This window comes from Convolutriloba macropyga, chromosome 1 (genome assembly GCF_964194025.1).
Source record: "Convolutriloba macropyga chromosome 1, txConMacr16.3, whole genome shotgun sequence".
Taxonomy (NCBI): Eukaryota; Metazoa; Xenacoelomorpha; order Acoela; family Convolutidae; genus Convolutriloba; species Convolutriloba macropyga.
The window spans coordinates 16,476,532-16,500,172 of record NC_134468.1 but is presented as its reverse complement, the minus strand read 5'-3'; the positions used below and the strand labels follow the sequence as shown (position 1 = coordinate 16,500,172).

Sequence of the window (23,641 nt, the reverse complement as noted above, 5' to 3'; positions counted from 1 at the left end):
ACCTAAGACTAATCAAACAAAAATCTCAAAAAAATCACAAAAAATATGAAAAATTGCACCATTTTGAGCCGAAAAACTCCTAAAAATGACCTTTTTAACTTTAAATTAAGGCCATCCCAGCAGCTGCACCACTATACGCACTTGAAGGACTACTAAAGCCCACTTTGGGCCTCTAATGAAACTTAATGCCCGCTGGGTTTTACCTGTTTATCCCGTTTTGAAAGATCAAAGTCATTGAAAAATGTGTGAACACATCTTAAAAAAAAACACAGCGCACCAATACAATTCAAATTCTTTGAATTGTAAACAAAAGTAGGAGCGCTATAATAGCCGCTGAGAATTGAGGAAGGGGCTATTAAAAAACAACTGAAAATCAAATTCAATCAATTTGAGAGACAACCAAAAGTGCTAGAATAAGTGATTTTAACCAGAAAAGTCAAAATGCTATCAAAAATTTAAGACTAAAAGTTCCGAAAAGGCAAAATGGTTTTAAAAAATAGCTGGAAGAAGTCGCTTAATATGGTCAAATATGTTTCCAAACGCATTACTGTGGGTTTAGATAATTGAGAAACACCTTGGACTGAAAAAATTGGCGTTATAACTAAAAAACTGCATTCAAAAAGCAGCACGTTATCAAAAAAATATTGCTCGCTCAGTGAAATTTTAATACACCTACTTTCTTCGCTTTCTCTCTCTCTCTCTCAAATAAGCAACAACAACACAGCACCTCTCTTTCCCTCTCTCTCTCTCTCTCTCTCTCTCTTCTCTCAGCTCTTCAGGAATCTATCCTTAACACTTTTACACGCATTTCACTTCCTGTTTCAAATACACTCCCAAACACCAAACAACATTATCACCAGAAAAGACGCTCCGCCAGCAATACTCTTCGAGTCATAAAAAAGACAGCGCCCCAATACCATTCAAATTCTTTGTATTATAAAAAGAGAGCACACAAGAAATATCCGTAGAGAGGCTGACAGCTGCTATTAACAAACAAAAAACTGTATGAAAAAACTGTACGCTCGTTTAAAAATTTGTTCACACCTCAAACTCGCGCTATCTCAAAACTAACGGTACGAAAAAAAATCAGTCTCATTTGGTTTTGCGCTTTACGATAGATCAGCATGAAGAATGTTTTTTACTCGTATCACTTCATGCATCAATTTAACTCCTGAGATTTATTCATTAAAAAAGACATTTTTGAGGGCGGCTATTAAAGTAACTTTAAACTAAAGGAGATTTCAATGTCTAAATGAGGTGCAGATTGAGAAGCAGATTTGTATCGATCTTATATCTGTCTATCTGTCCGCCTATTCATTAGTGTCCTTGTAAAACGCTCTAAACAAAATCTTGATCATAATATTAAATCCTGTTGATTAGCAACCTCATTGTTCAAACAATTGCGATGAACAATTTGAATTCGTACCAGACTCTTTCTTTTCGTTTGTCTGCAAGATAATATTCCGTAGTTGACTCTGTTAGCGATTCCTCTGCGCGTGTCTGTCTCGTTCCTCAAATCCACACTGTCATTCAGCCAGCACGGCGCAGCCACCCCAGTCAGAAGCAGGGACATCAGTGGGCGAGAACAGCGACCTTCCAGCAACAGCGGCTCGTCTTTGTTCAGCATGTCTTGTCTCACACTAAAAAATCCACCCAATAAATGTTATTGCAACAGATTACATCTGTTTTTTTTGTAGTAGTCATAAGAATTGTGTACCATAATTCAACTTGAATCTTAATTATATCAAAATTTGAGCTGAAGGAACGAAAACTATCTCCAAAACTAAACCGCTTTCAATATATTGTTGCAACTGACAATTCTCGGAAACAATCTCTGAACCCATTGCGAATGAAGTCATTCGAAAACAGGTGAATTTTGATGAAGTAATCGTTGAGGTACAATGTCAAAAATTTTGGGGTTCTAACCTCCAAGGTCCTTTATGCTACCCTAGCTTTTTCGTAAGTGAATTTTGGCCACTGGATATCTTTGGCGGGGAGATAAAAATGGTACCATCACAGGGCTCTAGAAAACTGCACAGATCCTTGATGAGACTTTTCGAATTTTTAATTTACCGAAGACATTGTGGTCAAGTTTTTCAAACTTGGACTTTTCAAGCTATCTATATAGTTATTTGACTGATGTGAACTGCACCCATTATAAATTACGTGACCACATCTCCTAAAACTGAAAAAACTTAAGGTAGAGGTTAACCCTGAGGTCAATACTTTTAACAATTAGCAGAGTGAACTCTGATATTTTTTACACCCACTAAACTAAAACCGTATGAACCCAAAGTACTGGAAAGCAATTTGACACTACTGTAAAGCAAGCGTCTGTCCTGCAAGTAAGTGTGCGCTCCTTAAAGAAAACCTATCGGGAAATGGAAGCACTTGTAACAAGTCTTAGAGTCTTCATCTGAAATTTTGTCTTACATAGACATGGTCCTCCGACTCTGAAGAAAAAGAAAATTACCTCAAGTGTGTAGCTATAAAGAATATATCCCAAAAAAATTGCGCATATACTAGTGGTGGTGTTACGATCCAGCTGCGGGACAGCTTGCCAATACTAAGAGAAATACCAACAAAATTTAAAGAAGCGTTGTTATTAGACATTGAAATCAACAGTTTTAAGTTTAAATTACTCACTATTTATGTTGCTCCCAGAGTCAACAAAATTGAGTTTGTTGACACATTGGATGATTTCCTCGAATCATTTACTAAGTCTAATGATCCCATTGTAATTTACGGTGATATAAATATTGACATCCTCAAAGAAAATAAACTCACAAAGAATTACAAACGCTCTGTCGCAAGTAATGGGTTTGCAATAAATGAATCAATACCCACAAGCGTTGTTGACAAATATTCAACTTATCTTGATCATTTCATTTTCAAAAATATTAAATAACCTGAATTTTCCGTTTTGGATCACAATAATTTTACACACCATTATCCGATCCAATTTAAATGGTACTACGGTTCAGTGAATCATTAACTAAAAAAACATTATAGAGAAAAAAATTGTTTTGAAATGCATTACAAAAATTCATGAATTTTACCATCAAATCTAAACGGAAATTCAAACATTGTTGGAGTTAATAAACGGCGACATTGAATCATCCTATGAATTCTTTGAAAATACTTTCCTGACAATCCTAAACAAATGTGCAGCAATCAGAACTGGCAGTCTTTAACAAAAACAATCAAATTCCTTGGTTATCAAACAGTATCAAGAACTTGAAAAAAAAACAAAGCACATCGGTAATGGAAGTCATCCCAACTAGGAGCGGAAATTAAAACTTTGAAACATCTAAGCGTGAAATTAAATGCCCTGATTACTAAGACCAAGCGAAACAACTACAGAGATAAATTTAACCAAAACATTGGAGACCCAAAATAAATATAAAAATCAGTAAACGAGATAAAAGAGGTATCAATAATAAATCTGAAGTCGCTCCGAAGCTGAAAGACTCAAGCGACAATGACCTACCAGCGAATGAAATTGTTGAAAAATTCAACAAGCACACTACGAATACCGGATATGAGATTCAGAAGAGCGCTAAAATAGTGAATTACAAACATTCGAGTCTGAAAGTCAGTCCATGCTTTTGTTTGAAGTTATAGAAACAGAAATTTCTGATCTCATTAATTCGATTGATAACAAAAATAGCACAGGTGATGATTTCATTAGCAACGTGATAGTAAAGACGCTTAGAAAACTATGACCTCCTCTCATAGCTGCTCTTGTTAAACAGTCTTTCGAACAAGGTAAATTTTCGTCACAATTATCGCGTGCAAGAATTAGTAACTTTCTTCCTTGATCTGAAAAAGGCTTTGAATACGGTAGACCATGAAACTCCGTTACTAAGTTAGAATGTTGCGGAGTTAGAGGACCATGTTACAATTGGCTCCGGATATATCTTAGTGATAGGAAAAGAACGGGTGGAAGATTGTGGTATGTCATCAACATGGCTTCTGATCAAGTGTGGAGTGCCACAGGCCTCGATTTTAGGTCCCTTATTGTTCCTAGTATAAATTAATGATTTTCCCTATCTTTGTGACAGTTCTGAAATCTACATGTTTGCAGATGATACAAACGAGACATCATTTGCCTGTCTGCCGAATGAAATTGAAGAGGACCTTAGCAAAATAGGTCAATGGCTAAATGCTAAAAAATTAGCGCAAAACTTAGGCAAAACAGTTCAATTGACTTGGTAAAAAGTGCTACTATTCCCAGTTCAATGTTAGCGTTTAATAATATTGTTATCAAAAAAAATCATCATGTAAATATCATGGTACTTTTACTGATACAAAGCTCTGCTTTCATACCCATATAACAAAAACAACGGAAAGTTATCGAGGCTTTGTGGCATTATATCGAAGCTTAGGCATCATACCCCAAGAAAACAACTTCTAAGATATTATCTCAGCAATATTAGTCCTGTTTTACAGTATTGAGTACTAGTAATAAATGACGGGTGCTGTAGCTATTGCTCACTTACATCATTGTTCCTGCTTCAAAAGGAAATTCTCAAGTTAATTTACTTCCGATAACGAATAGACAATACTGAAAATATATTCTCCGATAAAAAAAATCTGTCTTTCAACTGTAAACATTTATGAGTTATTATAATTTGTCTTAAAATCTATCGACAATTTCCATTCAGTTGAGTGTTTAAACATTATATTCACTTTACCAAAAAAAACTTTGCAACACGCTCTTCTTCATTTGCCAAAAGTGCCATCTTTCAAAAGAAAAATTCAATGTTCATCTATTCAATATCAAGAAAAATGATATAATGCCTGACCTGATCGGTTGCTTATATGAGGAAGTGAACGACTTTTATCACACATTCAAAACTACTTTCGTTGTAAATAACCTTAAGTTAGTACGGTACGTATTTAGTGTTTGAGTTGCGGGTATTTTTCTGACTTCTACTTACTTCTGGCCTTGCTGCTTGTGCTCAATCAAATGCTCCCTGACCGTTTGACTTGCCCAGTTGAATCCAAAGGCTCATTCCACCGCCAGTAGAGGCAAGTTCGCTAAGGGAGTAATTAGGGGGGCTCAATCGTACAAAATCGCCAGCCTGATATTTAAGCTCCGATCTTTTTAAAGATTTTCAAATTGAAAAATTAAATTTGAGACTAAATTAATAAACATAGGACACCAGCATTTATAGCAACCACTGACAGTTTTATACAATCTCATTTGTGCAATCTTTATGTTAAAGTTTGTTACGACTACAATTAAACTTTCCAAATTATTGAATTAATTCTAATGTGATGTTTTGCTATTCATCAATCCTGGGCAGATCATTGTAGACCATCTGGTTTTGTTAGCTGTTCCCTTCATGTTACAGTTTCTATAGTGCCAATCTGTTCTACTTATCTATCTAATTTTTTGTTAAATTCTAAACATTTGAACTTTAAAATGTTCACTTTACAAGAAGAAATCATTTTTTTCTTTCTTTCTTGATAACTTAATAGACAATGGCACACATCAGAGGGAGAATTAGGCAGCAAAAAACTACGAATGCAAAAACTATTTAGAAGTTCGTTTACTAACATAAAAGCCTAACATACATTCAGCTATCGCCTCTTAGTGACAAATAACAAACTTTAACTACGGAAAAAATGTGTTATCAATGATGTCAGAAGAACAAAAAAAGACAGGCAGAAAGAACAGAAAAGGGTTTTTTAAGAAATTTCTTTAAACATAGCTGGCAGATTGCTAGAAAATAGTCGCAATAGATTCGTAGATCGGCAGTCTAAAAAAACAGTAAAAAAGACAGACAAAAAAAATTCGTCTTTTCATTGAAGGCTATCTGTTATATTTTGATTAAAAATTTGTAGAAGTTATTGCTGCCTCTATTAGCTGATCTCAAATAACCTTCATTTAGAGTGACACACACCCGTTTGACCTTATCTCTTTGAATTAAAGTAAATAAAAGTCAGTTTCAAAGTGAGGAAGTCATTTTTGAGAGTGAGGTAAGTCAAGTGTGACCAAAAATTTAATCACGCGCATGAACAAAAAAACTCGCTCCACTAAGAGCGAAAAATGACGTCACACATGCAATTCAATTGAAATTGCATGAACGAATGAACAAAAAGTGGCTGTGACGTCATATGGTCGTAACAAAAATCATGACGACGAAATAAAAAACATAGCCGGAACAATTCCGGAAGTGACTCGAAGCCTTAGAACTTCAATAACAAAACCGTAATTGCAACGAAGCCACTACCTTTTGTATCAAACCATTAACTCACTACCTCTCCAGGTCTGATCTAAAAATTGGTGAAACTCAAACCACTGTCAACAAAAACAAAATGCAGCAAAATTTTATATTATTGAAAACGTTGGTAACGTTAACAAATCCAAAATAACTAAGGTGGTCAAAAACCTGATAGTCTGAAAAATCTGACAAGGTTACCAATAGCCCTCAAATAATTCATGATGCTGATCTGAAAAAGATCGCGAAAGCAAACGGCAGATGATAATCTTAGAAACTAAGTTAAATTTTTTCAAAAAAGAAAGCTCAAATTTAAGAATCAGAGAACACCTATGGTTACACTTCTAATCACTGCGATTAAGACAAAAAACAACACACATTTGTTTCTTGTTGTACATAAGCTAGACAACAAGATTTCATACCAAATCAAAAACAAAACTGATGATAAGAAAAGCCGCAGAAGAATATTCAAAGGCAAAAATTCGTTTAAATTAATACCAAGGCCGGAAGAAAGCTGTAGTAATTAGCCGTAAGTAAAAATTTTGGAAAAAGCTTGCTATCAAACTCTCAGTACTGCCTTATGTTGAATGAAATCAATTGCAAACCAAAGAAATGACGAAAATCTAAGAAAAAGCTGAAATCATTCATTTTTTACAACTGAAAAAATCAATATACCGAAAATAAATGTAGGTGCCAGGACAAAGCTAGAATGATACTAACTAGAATGCAAATATGGGCACAATGTAAGGAACACCGTAACAAAAAGACAATCTTGATTTTTAAAGTTAAAAATCAATTTAAAAAATTCAAGAAAAACGAATACATTTTATTGTTCAGCATTCAAGACATAGAAAAGATAACTAGTCATCTGATACAAACTCTATCCTCCTGAAGAGAACAAAAAAATAGGAAAAAGCAGAATTTATAAATACGAAACATTAAAAAGTTTTCCAAAAAAAAATGGTCAAAGAACTTTTATGTAAAGACTGCATTAATGAAAGTTTTAACTGTTTTTTCCAAAACTCAACGGCAAAAAAGATAGATTTTTTATTGAAACAAAATTAAAGTCCCTCATGTTGCACAAAAAATTATTTCTAGCAATTACAACCAAAATACAAACGAAAAACTGACTAAAATCAGAAAAAAACTACCAAAATCGGATTAGCATATGTACAATTTTATGAAACAAAATTACATCCAGGTAGAAAGAGGCGTTGAGTAAATGAATTATAAAAAAGAGTTGCCAAATTAACTGATTTTTGACAAAAAGACGGCTGAAGGTATTAAAGACAAAAATGAAGATATTAATAGAAAAAGGCCAAAAAAAACTAAAAAATAAAGATATGTGCCAATTTTGAAATTGAAACGCATTTTCAGGCTCTGCAAAACACTGTGGTATCAATTTCCGAGGTTTACATTTAAATATAGCATCGAATAAATTTTATTTCTACAAGAAACCCAATTAATAGCAAAAAATTGGGCCACTTAGACGAAAAAACGGCTACAAACGGTTATCTGTATGTGCAATTCAGTCAAAAACTACTTTTCAAAGTCAAAACGTCATTCACTAAACGCAGCGCATGATCAAGAAACTTCTCTCGCTTAGCGAAAATCTGTTCACCAATACAGCTTTTCTCACTTTCGCTTTTAGGTAAAATGCCGCGTGAACAAATCTACTTCCTGTAAAAAAAAACGAGAGAAAACCAATACTCCTCTTCGAGTCCTAAAAACCGAGAGAAAACCAATACTCTTCTTCGAGTCGTAAAAAACCAAGAGAAGGCCAATAATAGCCCCAGCTATTGCTGTGCGGCTATTAACAAGAAAAATAATCCCAAATTTTTTAATTTGTTTAAAATTCAGCCTATTTTCTTTAACTAACACAATTTTCAAACTTTTTTTTAAATCTGCAAACATGTAAATTAAACTAACCACTTGGTTAATGTTACATGTTAGAAATTTATTAATCAAACATTATTTTTTTCTAATTTATAACAAACTAAGGTTCGGTTTTCGTAAAATAATTTAACAAAAAATATGTTTAAATCCTGCAACCCTTCTGTCTATTGGAACTCTTTCGTGTCGTTTAAGCATTTCCGCTGTAACTTTTTGCTTAAATTTGGTCTTCGACGTTTCATTTCTAATTGTAATTGGAAGTGTGTTCCATTTTCGAAGAAAGTTACGAACAATTGAACCATTACTCCATTTTGGCTTACATTTTTGTTCTAAGAAAAGGGTATGGGTTCGTTTGTTTACAATAATAGGCACGTTTTCTAAAAATCTGAAATGTTTATTAGAGCGATTTCTTGTTTGTTGGAGAATATTGAAAAACCTATTTAAAGACACCCGTGTTATTTGGAGCTCTGCTGGAAGAATTTTAGTCTCCAGAAGTAGATCTCTGGCAGTATCGTATTTGGTTTTCATAAAGCAAACTTTTATTCCCCAGTTTATCTGTTTGTTAATTCTGTCAATAGAGTAAGATGGTAAATTTTGAAAAAAAATTGCGCTAAAATCTAAATGAGACAAAACTAGTGATTTAAAAAGATTTATTCTTGTTTTTAGCGGTACCTGATAACGAACCAAATATAATGATCTGATTGCTGAAGCCATTTTACTGATAACCTTATTTAGTTGATTTTGGTATGTCAGTTCCCTATCAATTATTACACCTAAAATACTACATTTTTCAGATGCTTCCAATCGGTGTCCCTTGAAATCGACAGTTTCAATGATCGGCAATTTTTCATTCCTGAACACCATTAACTCCGTTTTTTCCTCATTCAAAGTTAACCTGTTTTGTTTCATATATTGATCTGTCTTGTTTAATGTATCTTCAGCTATTAGCTGCAAATTTGCTTCATTCTTTGCATGACATAGAATTGCTGTGTCATCGGCAAACTGTAATACATCACAATTCGTTGATACAGCTTCACTGAAATCGTTGACATAAAGTATAAAAATTAGAGGCCCTAAGACAGTTCCCTGAGGAACACCGTGATTTATGACAACCCAATCTGATTTTGCTATCCCATTTTTTACACACTGTTTTCTATCACAAAGGAAAGAGTTTAATAAGATTCTTGCATTTTCTCCAATTCCATACCTTTTTATTTTGTTCATAAAAACATCTATAGATATTGAGTTGAAAGCCTTTGCTAAGTCTAAAAAGAGTGTGACAACAATTTCGTTTTCGTCAACGCATTGGTTTATCTTTTCAGTTAATGAAATGATAGTATCGAGACAGGACTTTTGCTTTTGAAAGCCGAATTGATTCTTGTTAATCAGACCATTAAGAGTTAGGTGGTGAGTTAGTTGTTCAAGTAGTAATCGCTCAAAAACTTTTGCTAGAGTTGGTGTGACTGATATGGGTCGATAGTTTTCTGGTTCTAGTCGGTCTCCCTTCTTATAGACAGGTGTAACATGCGCTGTTTTCAAAATATTAGGAAACGTGTTTTTGTTTATACATTCATTGACGACAAATTGTAAATGAGTTCCAATAGACAGTTTACTATCTTTTAGCGCCCATGCTGGTATATGGCCCAGTCCGGGAGATTTATGCTTAGGTAGATTATCAATAACATACTATTCTTTTCTGGTGAATGGTCGGAAGCTAAATTCCGGTCCATCAAATGTTAGGGAAGAACAATTTGGAGCAACGTCTTTGCCTTTGTATAATCCTAGTCTCGCAAAACAATTATTAAGAACATTGGCAACCTCTCTGTCATCCTCAACAAAATGACTATCTTCCCTTAATTTGTCAATTTTTCTATTTGGCTGTTGGAATTGATCCTGTTTTTGATGAATTTCCATTGTTCTCTTGAAGTTGGTAGCTGGAAAAAATTCTTTGTGTAATCATCTGCAGCTTTGTCAGTTTTCTATTCACTGAATTGCGTAAAGATTTGTAAATGTTATAAATCTCTGATTTTGGGTTTTTCTTCCACGCATTAAAGAGACGGTGTTTTTCATTTATGAGACCACGTAATTCTTTTGTCAACCATTGCTTTTGTTGTTTTTTGGTACTACTTTCTACCAACTTCAAGGGTGCATAATAACAAAATTAAAATGCCATGAAAACTCACAGGAAAAGTAGTTTTAAACAATAAAATTACCCCAGTCACTATAAAAGCTCACGGTAATTCCAAAAAATTATCGATAAAAAAGACACTCCACCAATACTCCTCTTCGAGTCGTAAAAACCAAGCTCGCCGCAATATAGCTCCACTCAGCTTACAGCTTTAAAAAGAAAACCGACATGATCGAAATAATTCAAAATGACCAAAAATGCTTAGTTAGATAGCTTCTAAAAGGGCGCTGTTAATTTTTTGTGCGTGTGATTCGAAGAGTAGTTTGAAGTGTGCATCGAGGTATTTACTTGTATGGAGATCGGGACAGAAGAAGGGAATAGAGGAGTAGCACCAGGAAGTATTTGCATCCACTCAGCTAAACAAACAAATAAACAAACTATCAATCATGCAAACAAGACAGTCAGTCAGAACAACTGCATCTATTCAGATTTAGATAGATGTTAATTGATGACAGTTACGGAATCAGTTTCCGTCGAAGAATCGAAAAATTTAAAAGTAAGCTCACCTTTTCGATGAAAAGGTCCAGGAATTCAGTCAGCTCTTCCGACTTCGAGAACATGTATTTCTCAATCTAAAACATAACCGACAAAACTTCGGAAGAATTGCTCTCGAACGACTAGTGGGAGCTCTAAACAATTGCAGCCTGCTTCAGTCAGGCGGGGGGAGGAGGGAGGGGGAGCCTAAATGGGACCAAGAAGTTCAATAGTGGGCTTCAAATAACCTCATTAGAGGTTAACGTATACCACTATTAAGATTTAAAGTAAAAAATGGAACCAGTTTTGGCGCACTTTTCATCTGACTTTTAGTATTAAATTGCCCCCAATTGAGCTCAGCAGCATCAAATTGTGATTGAGAGAACTTTAGATCACGCGAAACGCAAAAAGTCAAGGTCGTAAAAGTCACTCGAAAAGTTAAAATTGCCAAGCGACAATTTTGCATTAAAAAAGACCCACATGTTTACAATAATTGCTATGAACTTCGTTCAAGAGCAATTAAACAACAAATGCTGAACCATAGCCGACTAACGTCGGGCGAATTAATTTAGTTAGGCTATCATTAGATTTAGTTTAGTTAGGCGGTTTAGTTAGGCTATCATTTAGTTAGGCTATCATTTAGTTAGGCTATCATTAGGTTTAGTTAGGCTATCATTAGATTAATTGAAGGGCTTAATCCCTCTTTATACCTCTTTATCCCGTTTCTGAAGACGAAAGTCAAATGGGTGAGACGAAACATCGCCCAAGCAAAAATTGCATATAAGAGACAAACATGATTAATTTATTTACAAATTGCTTTTGAGAGCTATTAACAAAGATTTTCTAAAAAATTCCTGTTAAGTCATTTATGATTAAAACATTTCTACTATAACTCATTGTTAATGAGGATCAGAGATGATATTACGCCAAAAAACAGCAGCTGAAGTGCGGCAGCAACAAAAAGATAGAGATAGAGAAAAAAAACTTGAACGAAGAGAACGAAAGAAACCCTAACCGACACAGAGAGAGAGAGAGAGAGACAGGAATCTTTTCCATTATGGGATTCTACTCTGCAACTTATAATTTTCTAGCCATGTTAGTACGTAAATCATAAAGAAAAAAACTGAAAAAAGGAAAATTTAAAAAGAAAGGAAAAAAGGAAAATTTTACTGCTGATTTTACAAATTAGCAGTAAAAAAAGTTCAAAACCATTTTTTGTCACAAATTCTGCCAAGTAAACCATCTCCTAGACTTCAAAAGTTTCGTTGGTCAGTAATGGTCGTTAAACTCAGAAAAAGACAAAAAAGATTGAAAAACTTTGGATTAAATACAAATTTTTACAAAATTTTGAAATTGAAAAATTGAAAAAAGTTCAAATTTTATCTAAAAATTAGTAAAACAGGAGTAAAAAAAATGATCAGCATTTCATTAACACTAGAAACTATGCAACAGCTTATTATCAAACCATGGAGGAGGTCCCAGGGCCCCTGGTGCTCGAAAAAATTCAAAAACATGAAAAAAATGCAAATATTTTAAAAAATTGACTTATCTCGTGATAATAACATTCCATTACATCTATGAATTATGGAGTTAAAAATTATCAGACCCTAGAGGAAGTTCCATGGTACTTGAGGCTAGAGAAACCTAAAAACCCCAACACATTTCAAAAAACTTAAAAAAATGCAAGTTTTAATGAAAAAAAACTGCTAAAACTTGTGATATTAAAAAGTTGAAAATTAATCCATGACCAACAGAAATTTTCCACTATCTTAATATCAAACCCTAACGGAGGCTTTCTGACCCTTGAGACTCAAAAAATCTGAATTATGACTATAAATGTCAAAAATGTCAATGTCAAAAATTGTTTAAGAAAAATGCTAAAATTCGTGATGTTTAAATGTTGAAACCATTCCATTACCCCTAAAAATATGCAGTAACCTATTATTAAAAAGAGGAGGTTCCTTGACACCTAAGGCTAATAGAAATTAAAAAATGACAAAAAATTCCAAACAGCTTGAAATAATTGTGCAAAATAGTATAAATTTGCGTGTTTTTAGCGAGTTGTTCTTCAATAGCTAGAAACGGGGGGTGGGGGGGTGCACCGAGGGCTGCTGGGCTGGGGGGGGGGGCAACAATGGGGTTGGGGTAACAGCGCGCGGGGGGTGGGGCAATAGTGGGGGGGGGGGTCAACAGTGGAGGGGTCTTCAACCTCTAAGAACAGCCCTTCACACCATAAGTATAAGTCTCCAAAACAGTTTGTGTTGAAACACAGCTGAAAAGCTCTAAGTGCACTTAATGCCCGCTGGGGGCTACCTGTTTACCCCTTTTTGAGGACGAAAAGTCGGTCAAGCGAAAAATCCGACATTAAAAAAAGACCGACAGGACTAATATAATTGCTACAAACTTCGTTTGAGAGCAATTAAACAATCAAGCTGCTATGTAATTGGCAAAACAATATTGACAGCGAAAAAGATCCAAGATCCATTTTGAGAAGGAAATGCTTTATTGCTCGCGAGCAGAAATATTTCACACTTTCACCGATGTTAATTTTCAAAGCAGATTCATATCAGAAACTTTATCAAAATATTTGACTTACTCGCTCAGTTATTCCATCGTGAGGAATCGTGGCATTTGACTTGTACTGCACTGATGTTGAGGCACTAAAAATTCAAGACAGCATTCAAGTATATACATGGAAATTAATGTTGCTGTCATTTACCTGCAAAATATTAACGCAGTGTTTTGACCACTATTGGTGCACTGCAACAGCATATTGGATACCGCGTGTGACAGATTGCGCTGTTTCTGCTGCTGTGTCGGTCTCCACACAGAAGAAGGGTCCTTAAAATAATGTGTGACAGATCTGCTGCATTTGAAGTAAGCAGTAGTTCAGCAGGCAATTCAGTTCAATTTTAACAATTTCAATTACCACATAAGACAGCAAATAATTAGACCTTCAGCGCCAATCAAAACGTCTCTACGACAATAAAGTGAAACAAATAGTTCTCAAAGGACAGGCTGAGAGAGAAGATTGGTTTGAGAAAACCTTGGCTTAATTCGGCTCGCTTAAATAGGTGTGGGAGCAAGATATATGGGGACAAGATAAATGAGGGACATTGGGACACTTCACAAATTGTCCTAGTTTGAGTTTTTTGCTTCTAAAAACTGTCGAGCGTTAAACTTCTTAGAGAACAGTAAACATTTAAGACAACTTCACTGCAACTTATAGGCCTCGATGATTCACCAGTTTATCTAGTTTTTTACGGAGAAAAACAAATACTCAAATGAAAAATCGTTTGTCAACAGATATGTAGCCTATATTCTTCGCATTAAATTCTTATTAAAGTGAGGCAAAGTATTTACGAACGCTTCCAAAACAGTGCATATGACATAAAAAAGCTGGCATATTGCCGTGGAAAAATTCCAAGAAGCAAAAAATACCGATGGAGAAATTTTTTAAAAACCAATTGCTGAGATTTCATTTAGATTTTTATTTAGAAATTGTGCGAGTTATGCGTTGTTTCCACCACTGCCCTCAAATAGCCTTCAATTAGAGTGACATATACCCAGCTGACCATATTTCTTTCAATTAATGTGAGCAAAACACAATTTGAGAGAGGATATGTCATTTTGAGGGAGATGTAGGTCATGCATGACCAAATTTAAATCAAGCGCAAGAGCCGAGCAACCACTCCAATAAGAGTGAAAAGTGACGTCCGTCAACCAGGCAGTTCAGTCGAAATTGATGAATAAAGGAACAAAAAAAGATGAGCGTCTGATGTCCTATAGTTGTAAAAAATTCTGATAATTAAATGAAAAAAAAGGAAAAAGGGGGGAAAATGGGAGATCATTAAAAAAAATAGATACAATCAAGATACTTCGGATTACAAAAAAGCATAGCCGCAGAAGTTCCGAAAAACGGTCCAAAATTTCAAGTAATTTATGCACTGAGAATACACATTTTTCCAGCAAAGTCAAATTTTCACAGTCAACAAAGCAGTCGATCCTTAAAGGCACGAAAAAAGGCAAACACCAAAATCAAACAAAACTTCATTCAAAAACTGTAAAACTTATCGACGAGAACAACACTCATTATAACTATTAATACTGCTAGTCCTTAGGAAGCGTATAACATGGAACAACTGGGGATAACTGAGGAGATACTTCTATCTACATATTTCTACACACCTACATCTTTAACATGATCAAATCATAACACTTTAGAAGTCGCAAAACATCTCTTATAAAGTCCACGAGGCTGAAAAGTTTTAAAACAACTTTCAAAAAGAAAAAGCATATAAGAAAATATTTTTGAAACTTGAAATTTCTGCTCAACTGATCGAAAATACTCCAAACTAGAAGACCAATGATAACTGTTATTAGAGAGAATAACAGACATTACAAAAAGAACAAAACATAAGCAAAACTGTTTTTTTGAAAACTACCGAAGTCAAAGCCACGTAAACAGCTACAGTAAACTCAGGTCACAAAATGGATTAATTTATGCCAGTTATAACCTAGCATACAATTTCAGACAACCATACAACGACTCGTGTTGATTGCCTTTGAATAAAAAAGAATGGAGACTAGATTCAAAAACCTCTAAATCCTTCAAATGGTGATAGAAAATTTAAAAAACAAAAAATGGGAGGCCCAATCAGTTCCTTCATTACTGAGACTAAGCGACACGACCACAGAAATAGCCATAACAACGAGCAAAAGAAGTAAATTTTCATGAAAAAAATACCGTTAGTTATCATTTCAAAGACCACATAGACCTCATAAGCCAACAACAAAGGATGTTATTGACTAGAACAAATGACAACACAACAAAAAAACAGCAAAAACAAGAATTCACAGTAACATTTCAACCAAAAAATTTACATTGGTTAAACCTCAATACCAAACGATGAGATGTTTTCAATGAGAATTAAAGATTAGGCAAGAAAAATGACAAATAAAAGTGAAAGTCAAAAAGTAACTGAAAATTAATGAAAACACATGGACTCAAAGTCATAGCAACCAGCAGATATCAACCGGAGACGTTTTAATACCTAATTAGAACACCAATGTAACCTGTGCGTAATGAGAGCAACTATTAACAAAGCAAAAAGCGATAAAACACGAAAACTCAGAAAATTTATAAAATCTATACATCTCGACAAAACAAATTATCAGCAATCAACACAAACAACCCCTTAGAAAAATTTAAGCTTCATTAGCAACCCATGGCAGCAGTTATTAACATGATCGATCAATACGAAAAAAAATAACATTTAACCCGGACAAAAATTTAAAAAATTATCAATATAATATGACCACAAATAACGTCAAAGTAAAAAAGCATTAGCTGTACACTGAGGGATGCAGACAATTATAAAAAATTAGAACATACGTGTTACTTCTTAAGTGCAATTAAGTGACAACACAGAAAAGACGAAATCAAATTACCTCACGTGAAAAACCTGACGGGAAAAAATACCAACTTCTCACTCCTCTTTAAAAACTGTTTTTAAAAATCTTAAAAATCGCTCCTCCTATCTGCTAACGTTATTACTCCCTTACTAAAGCGTGAATGCCAACAATGCTCTACTTGCATTATCATTTGCATCAAAAAGTGTCGAGAGATCTCAAAAAACAGGCAGCGCATCAATACAATCTAAATCCTTTGATTGCAAAAAAAAAACAAGTGAAGGTCAATAATACCCTCAGCTACCGCGTTGCAGTTCTTATAACTAACTTCTACACACCAGTGTTCTCCTCGCAATTTTATAAAGCGCAAGGAAATTAGTAACGATGTAGAGCAAGAAAATCACTAACGATGTACTGAAGGCTCATAGGAAATTACAGGTCATTTGAAAATAGACTGCAGTGAATGATGGGTCGCAGGTATCCATTATTACTGACATGGATATGTCACAAACAATTAGATATGAAAAGAGATGATAAAATAACATTTAAGCAGAGAGCCAATGAGAACTGTCATTAATGACACTAGGTGACAGAACGACATCAAGAACATTGAGAACGGGCAAAATCCAAAGAACTCAAAAATTATTTAAAAAACAATGAAAGTCAAAGTCCTATAACCATTTTTAGCTTCCAGGGGGTCTTTAAAAATGCAACTAGCAGACCTTGAAAAATGTAGATACAATCCAGATTCTTCGGATTATAAAGAGCATAGCAGCAGAAGTTCTGAACAACAGTCCAAAGAATTCAAGTAACTAATGCACTGAGAATAAACATTTTTCCCGCAAAGTCAAATATTCACAGCCAACAAAGCAGACGATCCTGAAAGGCACAAAACACGCAAACAGCAAAATCAAACAAAATTTCATTTGAAACCTGTAAAGCTACATACTTAAATCTATAACATTATCATACCATACAAATTTAGAGGTCGAACAACATCTTTCAATAATTCCATTAGATTGAAAAGTTTGAAAAAAACTTTTTAAAAAAGCATATATAAGTTAAAAACTATCAAACATAAATTTTCTGCTCAACTGATCAAAATAACAACTAGAAAACCAAAGAGAACTATTATTAGTGAGAACAGGAGACATTACAAAAAAGAACAAAACATAAGCAAAACCCTTTTTTTTGAAAACTAGCAGAGTCAAAGTCATGTAAACCGCTACAGTACTCAGGCCACGAAGTGAATTAATTTATGCTATTTATAGCATAGCATACAACTTCAGAAAATCATGCATCTCTTGTTGATTCCGTTAGGTCAAAAAATGACAAAAAAAGAATTAAGACTAGATTCCAAAAATCTCTAAAATCTTCCAAATGGTGACAGAGACAATAAAAAACAAGGAAGAACTGAAAAGGACTAAACTATTCGATAACGCCAAATCAGAGGGCTAATCAGTCCCATCATTATTGAGACTAACAATAGCAATAACAACGAGCAGAACAAAACATACCCGGCAGGTTGCTGGAAAACAGTTGATTCCGCCAACCAAGATGGGGATTGAAAGATGGGAAAAATCTAATGACAAAAAATGATTCTTGTACACCAACAATTTAAAAGTGAGTACAATTTTGATGTCATTTTGGAGCTTAAAACACTCCTGTATCGTAGAGAGACGACAAAGGGCTAGTATCAATACCAATAAGCATTAGAGATGGTAACTAAGAACAAAGTTCGAGTAACGGCCGTCTCAAATTGAGCTTTATGGGTTTATCCCGTATCTATTTCTGATTTCGGTTTTTGAGACTAGATTGACTAGAACACGTGGTAACACATCAAAAAACAGCAAAAAATGAATTCATTACAACCTTTCAACTCCAAAAAATTTACCATGGTTAAACCTCAATAGCTAACGATGAGAGGTTTTTAATAAAACTAAAGGATTAGGCAAGAAAAAAGCAAACAAATAAAAACGAAAGTCAAAAAGTAACTGAAAATTTATGAAAACACATAGACTCAAAGTCATAGCAACCAGCAGATATCAACCCGAGACAAAAAAACAAACGTTCCAATACCTAATTAGAACGCCAATGTAACCTGTGCGTAATGAGAGCAACTATTAACACAGCAAAAAACGACAGAACTTAAACAACTCAGAACATTCATGAAATCTATAAATCTCAAAGTCATATAAACTATCAACTGAAACAATCCCTTAGGAAAATTTATGCTTCAATAGCAACCCATGAGACCAGTAATTAACATGATCGAGCAATACGAAAAAAATAACACCAAATACGGATAAAACTAAAAATTACCAACATAATATGACCACAAACATCGAAGCAAAAAGCATTAGCTGTACATTGAGGGAAGCAGACAACATAAAAAATTAGAACACATGTGTTACTTTTTAATTGCACTCAGTTGAAAAACAAAAAATACGAAATCAAATTACCTCACATGAAAAAAACACTAACTTCTCACTCCACTTTAAAAACTGTTCGGAAAAAAATCACTCCTCCGAAGCAAAAAGCATTAGCTGTACATTGAGGGAAGCAGACAACATAAAAATTAGAACACATGTGTTACTTTTTAATTGCACTCAGTTGAAAAACAAAAAATACGAAATCAAATTACCTCACGTGAAAAAAACACTAACTTCTCACTCCACTTTAAAAACTGTTCGGAAAAAAATCACTCCTCCGAAGCAAAAAGCATTAGCTGTACATTGAGGGAAGCAGACAACATAAAAAATTAGAACACATGTGTTACTTTTTAATTGCACTCAGTTGAAAAACAAAAAATACGAAATCAAATTACCTCTCGTGAAAAAAAACACTAACTTCTCACTCCACTTTAAAAACTGTTCGGAAAAAAATCACTCCTCCTATCTGCCAACTTTATTTCTTCTTTCACTACTAAAACTTGAATATAATTAACTCTAAATTGACTGCTCATTTGCATCCAAAAGTGAAAAAGGGTCAGATATCTCAAAAAACAGGCAGTGCACCAATACAATCCAAATCCTTTGGATTTTAAAAACCAAGAGAAGGTCTATAATAGTCTCAGCTAGCGATTTGCGGTTGTTATAACTAACTTCTACAGAGCAGTGGTCTCCGCGCGATTTTTTATAGCACAAGAAAATCAGTAACGATATACAGCAAGAAAATCATCAAAGATGTACAAAAGGCTTATAAAAAATTCCAGAATTTGAAAATAACTTCCGTAAATGATGGTTGGCATGTATGATTTAACTATGACTCATATGAGAACCAATGAGACCTCTCATTAATGACACTAGGTGATAGAACGACAACAAAAACTTATTTGAAAACGCACAAAATCCACAAAAAAAGTCCGAAAAATATTGAGAAAACAATTAAAGTCCTAAAACCATTTTTCGCTTGCTGATGAGTCTTAAAACTGCAGCTATGCATTATTAGAACAGAAGTATCACTTTATAAAATCACTTGTGCACAAATCCAGAGAGAAACAGAGAAAATTGAAGTCGAAATGCCGAAGTGGACGAAAATGGCTCCCAAAAAGAAAAAATCCGTTCAAACACCAATTTCTCATTCCACTTTAAAATCAGTTTGTATAATTTTACGTCCTAATGTTGTTCGCTTTCCACTCTGTTTACTACTTCGGTCAAGTTAAAATAAATACAAGTTTGAATTTTCATCGACATAGAAGTCGAAAAGTTGGAACAGATCTTTAAAAAACAGCGCACCAATACAATCCAAATCCTTTGGATAGTAAAAAAAACAAGAGAAGGCCAATAGTGGCTCTATTCGGTTATCACTCTCGCAAATATCGATTGGTATTTACCTGCCCCGGATTGGCGAAGAAATGCTGATGAATATAGTGGGCTTGTAAAGCAGCCACTATACCAGATGTCGAGAAGTGACACAGATCAATGGAAAACGCCCCACTCATAGTGGCAGGGTGATTTAGCCACGATTTGACCCAGGCACCAGTTACCTCTCCAAACACAAGTCTTTTCAAGCTCTGAAACAAAAATAGCTTGATAAATCTAGAACATAAAATTTTATAGTTATCTATAATGTAGGTTTGCTTTGTAGGTTTTGATAACTTAAAAATTGCGGAAATGGAAACTGAAGATGAGAAACCTTCAAAAGGCCACAATATTTGTTACGACTTTGAAATCTGCTTGAAATGAATTTCACTGTGAACTAAATATACAAGCCACGCATTGTTAGAACGTTGAGAGAGAGAGAATAACCTGTTAATTGTGTTAACCATTAGATAAGTTTGACATAGCTTGACAAGATGCTCGATTTGTTTCATGTAAACTTGGCTAGAAAGATGACGCCTCAAGGAACGAGAAAGAACAAGGGAATGGGTCATGCAATGGCCGATTTCGAGAGTTTAAGAACAATTGGTATAATAGTTAATACGCTAGGCTTGCAAGCAAAAGATGCTGGTTCTGATCTAGTACTGATCCATTCTTAGAGTAGTTGCGCCTCCTTAGACCCCCTAACAAGGACAATTAGATCAGCGTAGAACATGTGGCTCATTTTTAAATAAAACAATAACAATGACGTCAAAATGTGTCTACTGTTTTCTCCAAAGCAGTAAAACAACGATTTGAAACCTTCCAGACAATCCTTCATATAGTTTTTGTAACTAGAACAACAAAACCTAAAGAAAAAAGTTCCTGTTAACTTCGGAATTTTATCTCCTATTGTTCAATGAATGTTGCTTTCATTTCATAGCTGAGAATTACTTATTCAAATTAAAACTCTGCCGCGTTTGAATAGGAACACTTCGTGTTCAGAGAAACTTCGCAAGGTCCTGAGGTTGAATGATCGGTAATTATGCAAAAAAAACATTCTACCGACTAACGTCGGACGAACTGCTCTCGAACGACTGGCGAGGCAAGCAATTAAGAAGGGGCATTGGCTTATGGCGAAGCTTTTATGTTGCAAAAACTTCTGACTAGGGAGGGGTTTGAACCGCTGACCATTAGATGAGGGTTGTGGACATTAACACCTACGCTACATAGGCTACGTACGGTCATCGCTAAAACTTCTAGAAATGAACGGTCATCGCTCTATTGAACGATCGAGCAAAAATTTTGCATTAAGAGACGCAAGTTTGTTTTAATTCTCGATGCTCATAAGGTTTCCTAATCAGGTTTTACCAATTGTTTCATCTAGATTCTCAATACTAACAGAGGACAAAGTAATTGAAACTAAAACATAAAGTTTTAGTTTCAATTACTTTGAAATAAAACATTTCTCTTCAGTATATACCAGACAATTCAGCAACTTTTTCCTAACAATTTTAAAATTCATTGATGGCAGAATCAAACAATTAGATATTGAGCATTATGTTAAGTTCCAACAATTAATTACTTAGAATGTTCAGAAGAAAAAAAATACAGCCACAAAATGTAATAAGTCAAAGATCATCTCAGTAAAATGAGATTTTATCAAGCGCGGAAAAAACGGGAGTTTTAATCCTGAAACTAATAGGGACAAGATTGTGCTGGTAGTTGAGTCTCTCTCTGCTAGTTTCAAACCCGTGGAAACATGATCTCCAGTTTCCAATATGTTAGAATAATAGAACATCTTTCGATTTCACTTCTCGAGTGACCTTTTCACGCTTTTCTCAGTGATTTGAATTGCGCACATTCAGATATTATGTCTGTTGCTTAAAAAACCGACTATGAGCGAATACAGAATAAAGCCCGTGTAGGCTTTCAACCAAGGTCGCGGGTCCGAAACCGTTAGTCGGTTCATACTCTTCTCTTGGCAACTTGAATTTTTCAAAACTTGATGAAACCGAAATTGCAAATTGAACTATTATTCAATTTGCAATTTCTGTTTAATCTTTAAGTCGTTAAAAAGACAGCCTCCCATACAACTCAACTCCCTTGGATGGTAAAGAACCAAGAATACCACCCTATAGCTACGATCAGTCAACAACTTTAAATGTAGAATAGCGTAGCTATTAGAAATTTATTTTCTTTACCAAAACGTTATTAACATTTGTTTCATTATAGATATTACAGATAGAATAAACAACTCCACCAGTTCATTTTTGTATTTTTCGCATGTGGAAAAATTTATCCGGGTTTCCTTGAAAATAAAAATCGAAAAAAATGCCAACAGATTCGTTTTTAAAATAATTTTTACTTCAAATTTTATCCTTAAACTTAAAACGGGTGGAAACTAATCAAGTAAAATCAAGCAGTCGCATTGAAAATTGATGAAGGCAAAGAATTCATAGAATCAACTTTAAATTCAAAATTTAATATCTCTCGCTGTTCAACTATTGATAAAAAAATAGACTTGAAAACGAGTAGCATAACTAGTTTTGGCAAGCTGTTCATTTAAGTTTGGCTTGCTACACCTTCCGTATCAATTAGTTGGCACCATACATTTCAAGTTCCTAAATCCCAAAAAGTCCTATCAAAAAGAAGTTGAATCTGTCAAACGAAACAGCATAAAATTAACAGGGCCAAAATAACTGCTTTAAGCTTTGCTTTCAATCACTTGAGACATAAAATCTCCAATCAGCAAATCATTAAAACGTCAACGATTGTGCTTGTTAGTTACATTATCAATATTTTCAAATAGTGCCTTAAAACAATGCTAACTTATTCCACACAATTTCCTCTTAAACAACGCTCAGTGTGTAGCAACGAGTTCGGTCTTAGTGGAATAAAACGATTAGAATTTAGGCCACCTGATACTCGGAGATTTAATTTTGAAGCCAATGAAGTCTTTCTTGAGCACTGATATTAAAGAGTCCTCACTAAAACAATTTTTGTAAGGCTTGCCTAAGGTTCAGAGCTTCAAATCTTGCCAAAGGTTCAGAGCGAATTTCTGAAACATTACCCGACAGATTGCCGGAAAATAGCCGCCGTTGATTCCAATAAGCATGATTGGGATTGAAAGAATAGAAAATATTGAAAAAAAAAATTTTGTACAAAAACATTTTTTAAGTCCGATTTATTTTGATGGCATTTCGTAGTTGAACATACTTCTATTTCTTAGAGAGAGGCTACAGGGGCTACTATCAACACCAATAAGCATTAGAGATGGTAACTAAGACTTATAGGAACGACGTTCAAATAGCGGGCATCTAAAATTGGGCTTTATGGGTTTATCCCGTTTCTATTTCTGACTTCAATTTTTAATACTGAATCTGTTCATTTTGAATTGCTTTGCTGAGCAACTGATATTCAAAATCAATTTTATCAGAATGAGAGAAAAGAGAAACTAGCCTAGAGAAGTCAAAAAGATTTCACGCAAAATGTTGAAAAAACGGCAAAATGAGGTAAAGCGAAACATTTTTTTGTTCGACGAAGTAAAAAACATAGCAGGACAAGTCCTGACGTACAATTCAAAGATTTTTTATTGATTAAACAGATAACTAAACCTAGAACAGACTATGAATGGATTGGGA

General features: G+C 34.4%; 1 protein-coding gene across 1 annotated transcript in view; it reads right to left on the bottom strand.

Moving 5' to 3' along the window:
• Nucleotides 1-23,641, bottom strand: part of LOC142345987 (uncharacterized) — an 87,332-nt gene that overhangs the window by 42,245 nt on the left and 21,446 nt on the right. Inside the window, exons 6-11 of the mRNA XM_075398460.1 lie at nucleotides 20,033-20,212; nucleotides 13,505-13,626; nucleotides 13,382-13,445; nucleotides 10,818-10,883; nucleotides 10,600-10,667; nucleotides 1,427-1,640 (exon numbers count right to left, since the gene is read on the bottom strand). Coding sequence (XP_075254575.1) covers nucleotides 1,427-1,640; nucleotides 10,600-10,667; nucleotides 10,818-10,883; nucleotides 13,382-13,445; nucleotides 13,505-13,626; nucleotides 20,033-20,212 — 714 coding nt within the window. The remainder of the gene's footprint in view (nucleotides 1-1,426; nucleotides 1,641-10,599; nucleotides 10,668-10,817; nucleotides 10,884-13,381; nucleotides 13,446-13,504; nucleotides 13,627-20,032; nucleotides 20,213-23,641) is intronic.